We start from the raw sequence: 11,533 nt of genomic DNA, 5'->3' as shown, positions 1-11,533 counted from the left end.
TCATATTTGGAATACAATACCTATAGGAAGGTGTATGTGACATTAATCACTGGCAGATTTAATTACCTCAACTTATGACCACAATTGAGTCCAGAATTTATGTTGCTAAGTGAGAAATTTGTTAAGTGAGTTTTGCCCCATTTTACAAATTTTCTTGCCATGGTTGTTAAGTGAATCACTAATTAGTAACATGGTTAAGTGAATCTGGCTTCTCCACTGACTTTGCCAGAAGGTTGCAAAAGATGAACACATGACCCTGGGACACTATAACCAGTTGTCAAGCATCCAAATGTAAATCACGTGACTGTGGGGATGCTACAAAGGTTACAAGTGTGAAAAATAGTCATAAGTCACTTTTTTCAGTGCCATTGCAACTTCAAATGTTCACTAAATGAACTGTTGTAAGTCGAGGACTACCTGTACTGGAGTGATGTTGTTTTGTTTTGATTCAATTCAACTTTCTTGGAATGTTTTTATCACACTTGTGATGAGTTGGAAAATGTGTCATACAGAATTGTTTTGGAGCCATGTAAAGACTGTAAGGACTGCTTTGCTTCAATATTTCAGGTGAGGGACACCCCCCCCCACACTTCGTCCATCTCCTCTATAGAGTAAAGTGCTTCTGTTCTGTACCAGCCTGCTACCGGCCCTGCAGAAAAGGCAGGGACAACCCCTTTACAAACGGCAAGAGGCTGGAATTAAGCCTGCCAAATTTATTAACATAAAACAGAGCAAAACAAGACACCAACCATGAAACAGGAGCTATGAAACAGGAACTATTCAAGCGGTTGCCTTCAGCAAACCAGCCCTCCCACGCATTCACCTTTTATACAGTTCAGGGCGTGGCCTCTGCCTCCTTCAGAGGTGCCCCATTGCCTTCCTGTTTACTCCTGATTGACTGCCTCCTGCATTGGGCGTCCTTGAACAGGGCCAGCTGTGGGTCATCTTCATCCACGCTGTCAGGCTCACACAGCTGGGTCTCTGTCGTGACCAGGTGGGAGGGGCCTGGCTGAGGGCTCTCATCAGCAAGCTCTTCAACACCCCCCTCCTCCTCTGAGTCGTCCGACCCAACTGCCGAACCCACAGGCTGACCCTGAATCACAACAGCTTCGGAGTCTATTTGCACAGAACCAACAGCAGAGAGAGAGGATCCAGAGATGTTTTGTACACAAGCCTCTTTCAATTACTGAATGTGTCATGTCAAAATGAGTGTTGTAAACCAGGGCTTTTCAACCTTTTCACCCATTGCACCACTTTTAGGATATGGCAAATCTGAGTACCACCAGTCGCCTAGCAAGGTGTCAAAAATTTGATGACCAAAAAAAAAAAAAGTTATGAAGTACAGGTAGTCGACTTACAACAGTTCGCTTAGTGACTGTTCGGTTACAATGGCACTGAAAAAAGTGTCCCCCCAAGCCACAGCCGAGCAAAACACCTGCCTGTCCGCCCAGTGGCGCTCTTCCTCCCGTCTGAGGTTTCCATTGTTGTGAGCATTTCTGTGGAGGATTGGCAGCGGGGGTGGAGTGGGGGGTGTTTGGTTTTCATTCCCCCCGTCTGCTGGGTGGTTGCAGCAAGTTTTGGTCACTTCACATGACCGTGGGACACTGTGACCGTCATAAATATGAATCAGTTGCCAAGCATCTGAATGTAAATCACAAGACCCTGGAGATGCTGATCGGTGCTTCTTCTCGGCTCAGCAGAAGCACCAGGATCAGCGCCGATCCAGCTGGAGCCTGGCGCTGATCCTGGCGCTTCCACTCAGCCCTGACAGCCCTGCAGCTCCAGTCATCTCTCGCTCAGGCTTGTGCGGTGCTGCCACCAGTTCAGCTCATTCCCCTCCCCCACTACCACTTTTCTAGGATGGTCACGTACCACCTGCCAGGTGCCAATATACCACAGGTGGTACCCGTATCACTGGTTGAAAAGCTGTTGTAAAGCAGAGTTCCTCAATCTTTCTGGCTTTGCGGACTGGCCAAGGGGTGGGTGGGAAAGAGGATGGTTCTGCAAAAGTGGTGACCATGCGTGCATGTGTGCAACTTCATTTGCTCAAGTGGCCGGCACACACCGTTTGTGAAAATGGAGCGCACGCACATGCACTTGCTCGCTGCTTGCACAAGTGGAGATGCCAGCCACTTCTGCAGCCCAGTTCTGAATGGCTCAAGACCCGGTAGTGGGCTGCAGCCTGGGGGTTGGGGACCCCTGTTATTATAAGGTAACTTTACATGTGTAGTTGTAAAACCTCCTTGTCAAGTCAAACTGCAGCCAGTTCATATAGGTCAACAACGGTCTGAATTCCAATTTTACAGAATTATACCTAAATAACAGATCACAGTATCGAAATATTACCTGAACTCTATAGCAATATTACATTTAATGGCAGCAACAATAAATCAAGACTAATTAGGTGAGTTCCAGTTACATCTACGACTAGCCTAAGACATTGCTAGTGTCCTCTAAAGATCCTGGTAATAATTTCAGTCAGGCATTCACCCTGTGTCTTCCCCTCTGCCCAACTCCTGGGAGATCTCCACTCTAAACATAAATACAATTACATCACAGGAATATTAATGCACACTTTTTTATTATATTAAAATCAGGCAATGGTCTGATACAATAAAAAGGCTGCTTATGGAATACTGTTAATTTTTTTTTAATTACAGAGGATGTTAAATCCTTACAACTAATATGCTCCTTAAAAGAGTTAATGGAAACATCAATTATTCATCGACTTGATACTTCTGCTTTTAAACGTTGCCTTTTGCTTTCTTGTTTTACATGAACACTGCGTTTTTAATTTTGTTAAGAGGATACATTGGATGGTTTGCACTTAAGCTTTGCATCCACATTTCAGCAGTCAGTGGTCCAAAACAAGGAGTCTGAAAAAGAAGCGATTTGCCAAGAAGCCTCCTCACCCACCATGTACGGCAGCACCGTCTCGATTCTTTAGGAAAGAAAAGCATCTCTCTCTCTCAGCAAGGTCTCGGAACACAATCTCCTCTTCACAAAGTGGATTTGTCTTTATGCCGGCAGGCCGCTACAGAGCCACAAAGTTACGCATGCCGATGAGCAGTTAACATGGCATTCAAGCAGAGGTAGTGACCTTCAGCTCAGAAAGCTGGAGTGTTTGTTTCAAACATCTGTGTAGAGAGATCTTTCCGGAATATCTAGCCATTCCTAACAGACTTTAAACGCTCCTGGTAAATTACTGCTCTTTCACCGTATCAAAACCCTGTCTAATCGGTCAGCCACGGCTAGCTTTCCAGTATGGAAACTGCCACAAAATAGGAAGGGAAGGCTGTTTGTGAGTAAAACCAGACATTCTTCTTTTCTCAGCTGGTGAAGATTAATTTATAGACCCTACCCATGCCCCATCCCAAAATTGACAAGCATGAAGCAATAATAATAATAATAATAACAACAACAATAATAATAATAACAACAATAATAACAATAAAATCAGGCAGTTTGCCAGCCACTTACCTCTTTTGGCCAAACGTAAAGCATCACAGAAGGGGCAAAAAGAAAGCAGCACCCCAACCATGACAAGACAAGACAGAGAGGAAAGTCTAAAAAGATCCTCCAGATCTGTCATCCCAAGGCCCGCATTCTGGGGGAAAGGGTGAGGACAGAAATACAATCTATGCCTTAGCAAAGGTTTTGGGAGAAAGAAGAACCTGCCCCCAAATAAGCATTCGTTAAAAGCAGAAAAATAAAAACCAACCCTAGAGACATTCAGCGTTTTACTAGAGTTTGCACAAAGGGAGGGATGACTGAAGATACCAAAAGCATCCCATTAGTAGTCCATACAAGCCAGACACAGCTGGTAATTGAAACCTTATGGCACAATCTTTTGGGAACATTGTCTTGGGCAAGCCCTGTTGGATCAAAAGAGAACCGTGCAAGAATCAAGGATATTCTGGCTCAGACTCTGCTCTTTTCAAAAGGGCTTGGACAAGATCACAATCTACGGATTGTGCTCTCCATGTCTACTCTAATAAATAGCCCTGAGCATCAACTCTATTGCAAACACACAGAGAAAGGGGAAAGGAAAGGGAGGGTGGGTGTGTGAGAGAGAAAGGGGGAGGGAGAAAAAAAAACGAGAGAGAAAACGAGAGAGGAGAAAATATATAAACCCAGGCCAAACACACAGCATTGTGATTGTGTGATGTATGCTTTTTATGCTTTTTCACAGTCGAGTTCAATGTGACACACTGGTCTTTGACAGTAATAAATTTAAATAAACTTTTCTTGATACCAGAAGTTCAACTATGTGGACAGTGGTTACACAGGACAGCATTATTTGTTATAGCACAACTTATTTTCAAATGGGAAAAAAAATTAGTATCATTTACAGTATCTCAAGATAAACTTTCCTTTGCAATGGGAACTTCCTTTCCAGTACTTAGAGAGCTACAAGATGCATCTAGAAAATTTACTACTGTGGAAAATGAAGAGAGCTTAAATTGAATGATGGGGCATGATTTTTCTTTTTGTTTTTCATTAATTACTGTAACATTGTCCTTCAGGTGGTTGAGGAAGTTTCATATTTTCTTTAGACATCATTAGACGCCGGAGCTCTTGCAGAACAACTTTGATACTATAACAATTCTGCCATTTTGCTAGGACTGATATGGCTCTTGGATCAACCTGGCGGAAAACAATGAACAAACTTAAGTCTCAAATAGCTTCATGTCAGTTAACTAAAACAATCAGGCCTAGGATTAAAGAGCTACAAAATTTCACAAATACAAAAGGTTTCTGACTTGTATTTCTTGAATACAACTAGATACCTCCAATCTAGTTGATGTATCACTTTGTAAGAATGACAGTTCTTAAATACAGGTAGTCCTTGACTTACAGCTGTTCATTTAGTGACCACTTGAAGCTACAATGGCACTGAAAAAAATGACTTACTGCTGCCTTTTACACTTTGGGCCATTACAGCATCCCTATGGTTACATGATGAAAATTCACAAATTTGTCAACTGACTCATATTTATGACGGTTGCATTATCCTGAGGTCATGTTGATTCCCTTTTGCAACTTTCTGACAAGCAAAATCAATGAGTAAGCCAGATTCACTCTACAACTATGTTACTAACTTCAGTGATTCACTTAACAACTGTGGCAAGAAAGGTCATAAAATGGGGCAAAGTTCACTGTCCAGCTTAGCAACAGAAATGGTTGGGCTCAATTGTGTTTTGTAAGTCAAGGACTACCTGTAATAGGAATGATTATGTCATGAATATTAAGCATGCCAATATCAGCTCTTTGGATTTCATACATGGGCTACAATGTTTAATACAATCTTTAAAAGCAGGAAACAGTTATTGAATCAATCAAAAGAGGCCAATTCAAATTTGTAGAAATCAAGCTTTTAAGGCTTATTTGCTTACTTTGCACAGTCTGTTGGTTTTGGAAAGCAGTGTTGTATGAAAGTAGGAAGCAAAATATCAACAATGCCTTTTCCTTCTATCAATAGTTTTTATTAGTTATGTTCTGAAACTCATATTCCCTTTAATACCTAGATTACAGAGAAAATTTTTTCTATTATTTCATTATTTCTTGAATTGGTATATTGCAGGGGTGTCAAACTCAATTTCATTAAGGGTCGCATCAGCATTGCAGTTGCCCTCAGGGGGCCGGGTGGGCGTGGCCTACTGGGTGGGCGTGGCCTACTGGGTGGGCATGGCTAGAGTGCATATGGCCTACTGGGTGGGCGTGGCCAGCTCTACATCATTCGCATCAAGGGTGCCTATGGGGGCCTGGGCAGGAGTGGGACAGATCTGAGGGTCTCTGGCAGAAGGAGGGTCTCTGGGCCAGGGCCAAGGCAGTGGGGGCCGTTCCCTCACTGTTTCCAGGATGGCTTCGTGGGCCACATGAAACCACTTTGCGGGCCAGATCTGGCCCCCGGGCCTTGTGTTTGACATGTCTGGTATATTGTCACAACTTCTGGTGATATATTAGATCAACAAAATAAAGTTTTTTTAAAAAAAAAATCAGTTGAAAACATATACATCGTAACAGTAAAAATAAAAAGTAAATTTCTATTAAAATTATTGGAAACAGAATTTGAGAAATAGCAGTAACCAGCAGCATTTGGCAATAAAAAGCATCTGCATTTTAGTTACATATATTTTCATCAAAATAAGGGAATGATTCAAGGATAATCTAACCTTACCTATTTTGTTGGACCTTATTACAGATTTTAGCTCAGAATATAGGAAAAATAAGAACTGTCAAGAGCTTAATATAGAAAGAGAGCATTATGTAATCAATACGTTTGCAAATGATATGCTTATTTTTCTTAGGCAGCTAAACAGAGGTATATTTCAACTGCAGAAGAATTAATAGTACAATTTATCTTTAATAAATGTTCTGCTCTGTTTAATTACTGGCACAGAAGAAATTTCAACCACATACAGGGTTTCACACCAGTCCAAGGGGATTTAAATATTCAGGAGTAATTATTATAAAGGATTAAAAGATTAAAGAATAAGTCAATATTTAATAAGTATGATCTCTTCTAAACCAGATTAGAACAAATTTAAGCCATGGGATAGCTTTCATTATCGCTGGTCAGTAGAAGAGCTGTAGTCAAAGGTATATATCCTAAAATAATATCTTTGTTTCAACATTCTCAATCCCATTGCCCATCACTTGGCTTCTGTATGGAAAATATTTTTTTCATTATTTACATATAACTATATATAAAAAAACTATAGTTAGACAAACAACGCAGTATATTGAAAACTTTATACTCCTTGATGATCTCTGAGGCTTCAAATAGATGTTGAATAGCCACAGGGTCAGAAAGGTTCCTAAAAACACTATAAGGAACCAACCATAGGGATAGGAGAGGAATCCCCCAAAACAGGACCTCCTACTTCTGATCCAGATGCTCAACTCAGAAGGATTCCATGTTTAATTGCATCCTCCTGCCTTTTCTCTGGAGTAGGTCATCTACCAAGTCATCTTTGGACTGGAACTAGACTGGAATAGGGCTAGACAATCCAGATCCTCTAGGAATACACAAAGTTGATCAGCCACTGCCCTCAGTACCTGATTGACTCCTATATTATTGGCTCCCTGTATGCTTTTAAACACTAAATGGTTTTAGAGAGTCCATGGAGAGTACAATAACCCTTGGTTTCTTATTGCTGTTGTTAATGTTATTTTAGTTTACAATTTTAAAATGCATACATAGATGCTTTATTGTATTTTTATTGTATTACTGCTTGCCACATAGCCATTATTTACCACCAAGAATCACAGCACTGGCTATGCATGTAATAACTATGAATAAACAAACATTTTAATAAATAAATGTTTTTAAACTTTTTATGACCATTTTACGGTCAAAGGAAAGTGAGATAAGATGCTAAAAATGTCCTTTTCTCAGTAGCTTAAACATACTCGCTCCTTTCAGTATCTCAAGAGGCATATATATTGAAAGTGACTTACTATTTAAAATTAATTAAACTTGATTTGGCATACTGTGATTTTTCCCTGCCTGACTTTAGCTGCTCTCAACTTAACAAAGCCATAGAGTTAGGGTTACGTCACTATGAAATCAGAGAGCAAAACAGACATTGTCAACAAATTAGGAGTGCTTGGGTACGGTTAGGAAGGCACTTACTTTTCTAGCCTGCCCTATCTATGTTTCCTGGTTAAATACATGGGAAAATCCCATTAGAGGAAAATTCCACTTAGGGTTAGGGTTAGGTCACTATGAACTCATAGAGCAAAATGGACATTGCCAACAAATTTGGAGTGCTTGGATATGGTTAGGAGGGCAATGACTTTTCTAACCTACCCTATCTATCTTTCCTGGTAAAATACATGGGAAAATCCCATTGGAGGAAAATTCCACTTAGGGTTAGGTCACTATGAACTTATAGAGCAAAATGGACATCACCCACAAATTCGCAGTGCTTGGGTATGATTAGGAGGGCACTTATATTTCTAGCCTGCCCTATTTATGTTTCCTGAAAATTCCACTTATAGCTAATCTCAAGCAGAGGATTTGGGCCCTAGGACTAGCATTTCCTATTGGCCTCATAGCTCAACAATCATACTGTTTTGGTCTATTCTCAGATAACTGACAGATTCAGCAGCATTTCTATGAAAACCCTATTTGTATATTATAATGCAGTAATACAAGTCTATATCTCATTTAATGTTAGAGTGCCCATTATACTAAATGAAGGCCAAACTTACAACACAGATTGTTAGGTTGCCAAATTTCTAAGAACAATGATTGGCTCACTTAAAAAAAACAATGATGCCTTCATCAATAATCTTGTAAAATATGTATTTGCTTCAATATTGATAAAAAGAAAAAAAATGCAAAACAGAATAAATAACTAGCTGCACGTTTAAAGAAGTGTGCTGCCTTCCTATTCTGCTTGAAAAACTGACACAATATTACTGTTAGGATAGAAATAGTGAAAAACTTACCACTCCATTAGAACTATTTACTCCATTCATATTAATTTTTGTTACAAATCTTACAAATGGAGGTGCTTCAGGATATTTAGGGCCACATTCTATTTTAAGGCTGTATATTCTGTTTTCATAAATAGTCTGTGGGGAGAAAAAATATTTCTGTCAAGGAATCCATAACTGAAGGACCACTGCATACAAGATCCATTTCAAATTAGCAAAATTATTTTCTTTGTTTTCTCCCACCCTCCAAATGAACCTAATTTGCATGCACATTTCATAACATAGTAAAAATGTGATAACTGCAGATGGACAAGTATATCTAAGAAAAAATGCAAAGATGCACTGCCTTAACTCTTTTTTTTACTTATTATTTATCCAACATACACAACTCCATGTGTTTCTCAATAAGTGGTGGTCTTTTTATACATTAACAGGTCAAAACATCTGGACTTGCTATTGGAGGGAAAGAACCTACAATTTGGAATTCTACTAAATCACTGCTTGGATGTAAATATTCTATTTGGCAAGCAGAAGGAATTTTATTTGTATTTATCCTTGTTTACTTTCATGGTCTGTAGTCTCTTCCTCCAAACTAAAAACCACTATCTTAGAAGTTCTTTCCATTATTCAATATCTGATTTTGGAGGATATGGAGAACTTCAGGTAGATGATGGAAAACTGTATGTGCCTTCTGCTTACCTTGGGGTGTTGGGACCATATTCCAATTAAATAACGATGTTTATACTGGGCTTCTCCAAGAATTACAAAAGGCAAAGTATGTACAAAATATCAGATGCATTCTAGAAGCCTCAGTATGAGGCTTGCAAACTCCATTTGTTATCAATAGGCTCTTATTTTTCTCCAAAGAACATTCTGGCTTATAAATGGATATATTACAAGTGCAATATGACAGTAATTACGATATAATTTGGATTGCAATTTATTTTTATGAAAAATAATATTTTAATACTTTCTCAAAACTAGTAACCACGCTACTGCTAAGCTTGTAAGCCGCCCTGAGTCTTCGGAAAAGGGCGGGATATAAATGGAATTAAAATAAAATAAATAATAAATAAATAATAAAGATGAACACTAGCCCCAAACAAAGAAAAAATTAAGTACACCAAATAAACATACATGACATAATTATAGATAAAAATCAATATAATTGTCTAAAAATATAATAAACCTAATAACTATAATAAAGTCATAATCAGCAGCAAAAAAAATATTAATCCAGATCAAGTGGAAATGTGTTAACTTCCAAAATGTCGTAGGGTAAGCATACTTATGCATCTAAATCATTAATTCAACATATAGAGAAATACTTTTTATCTACCATTCCATATTATAAACTTTGCTTCAAGATGAGTTCAACTCGTAGTGTTTTTATATGTCTATGCATTTCTGAGGAAAATTCAAAACATTTAAAATGGTTTTCAGCTTCAGAGAAAAATTTAAAAAGTTAAGAAAAGTTTTGAAGAAAACTATTTTTTTTCCTTGCTTCAACTAGGAAAATTCAAAAACAAAAATGCCCTCTCTCTCCATCTTGATTTACCAAAGATGTGGCATTACAAGGAATTTGACAGCATAGGCTAGTATTCAGGAAAAAGTTCCCCCTTTGATTATATCAGTATTTTTAAAAGCATCAGTATCTCTTATTACCATGGATGTGACATGTTCTCATATTCTGATTGGTTGCTCTGTTTGTGATGTTATTCTAGAATTTCATTTGGTTGCAACTTCTTTGGATGTTCATTTGCTGGTTATGCATCCTGGGGCTTTCCAATTCAAACTAATGTTAGTTTAACCATTGTTAGATCAAAACTGTATGTCTTGGAGTCTATACCCCCTAATTAGATTTCTGATATCTTGATTCTCAAAACAATAAATCAAGTCATAAGTCTGTCCATTCAAATGTCCTGCTCTTGACATTCTACAAATGGCCCTTGAGCTTGTTTGGAAGTTCTAGCAGTGTAGCACATTGTATGTGTAATCCCCTGAGTTAAGTATAGTATACTTCTATCTGGGATAATCATTCTCTTTCATGGAGAAGCAGTTTTGGGGGAGAGAGACACAAACACACATGGAGCACTGAGAGAGGAAGAGGACATACACCCTAATGAGCCAGATCAAACCTGGTGATCAATGGGGTGGCCAAAGTCATAGTCAGGTTTCCTCAGATCTATGTTTTGATATAAAAATAACCTTAAACTGAAACTAAACTGAACAGTTCTTCTATCAGTTCATCACAAAACTTGTTTCTATAGAGCAGAATTCTTTTGTTATAATATACTTATATTATAGGTAACCATATTTAAGCAACATCAATGAAAGTTATTCCTGACATTATTTATATCTGTTAGGTATCATGCTCTATATTCCTTCATGGTCACATGGGGGTGCTATAAGCAAATATAAAACGCAGTTTTAAATTGCAAATTTTAATTATGAGGAATTGGTAAATGTACTATTTTTACTCCTTCAGATTACAAAGTAACATGGAATATGATTTACTTCTTAACTTTCCTTCAGGTTGTTCGTAACTTTTATTTTTGCAGTTTTCCATCTTTCATCTGAAGAGATTGAGAAATCCTACACGAATTCTTTAAAGCAATTTTGTTGAGACTTGGGTCCTCAAAACAAGATGAATAGATTCATTTAAAATAAACTTGCTTCAAAGTCCCATTTATGAAAGACGCTAATAAGCAGGCATATACATAGAATGAAGGCTATTGCTAAGCACATTGATTTGTGCTTTAGATTGTAAGCCGCCCTGAGTCTTCGGAGAAGGGCGGGATATAAATGGGATTAAAAAAAAAATTATGCACAGCATATAGCATTCAAAAGTATGTTCATATCCTACTCTTTCATCTATTATTGTAAAGCTGAACTTTTCCCCATTGAGTTTTGCCTTAGTAGATTTTGACTCATTATTATGTGGAAAAAAAAGAAATTGTGGCTAAATTACCCAGTAAGTCAAATAATCAGTTGAACAACGATCAATTTACTGCTATACTTTAAAAAGACAGAAATTGAAATAGGATTTCCATATCATTTAAGAAGGCAAAGATAAGGAGTTAAG

The 11,533-nt window shown here is 38.2% G+C and overlaps 1 protein-coding gene across 3 annotated transcripts in view; it reads right to left on the bottom strand.

Moving 5' to 3' along the window:
- Positions 1-2,562: 2,562 nt before the first annotated feature.
- Positions 2,563-11,533, bottom strand: part of LOC308665922 (ubiquitin-conjugating enzyme E2 variant 1) — a 58,361-nt gene continuing 49,390 nt past the window's right edge. For all 3 annotated transcript variants that reach the window (XM_081324296.1, XM_081324294.1, XM_081324295.1), the window contains 2 exons: positions 8,461-8,586; positions 2,563-4,647 (listed from right to left, as the gene is read on the bottom strand). In XM_081324296.1, the coding sequence (XP_081180422.1) occupies positions 4,501-4,647; positions 8,461-8,586 (273 nt within the window). In that variant the 3' untranslated portion in view covers positions 2,563-4,500. The remainder of the gene's footprint in view (positions 4,648-8,460; positions 8,587-11,533) is intronic.

Source organism: Vipera berus (assembly GCF_964194415.1).
Source record: "Vipera berus genome assembly, chromosome: 3".
In the NCBI taxonomy this organism is placed as follows: domain Eukaryota; kingdom Metazoa; phylum Chordata; class Lepidosauria; order Squamata; family Viperidae; genus Vipera; species Vipera berus.
This window is presented reverse-complemented; position numbering and strand designations above follow the sequence as displayed.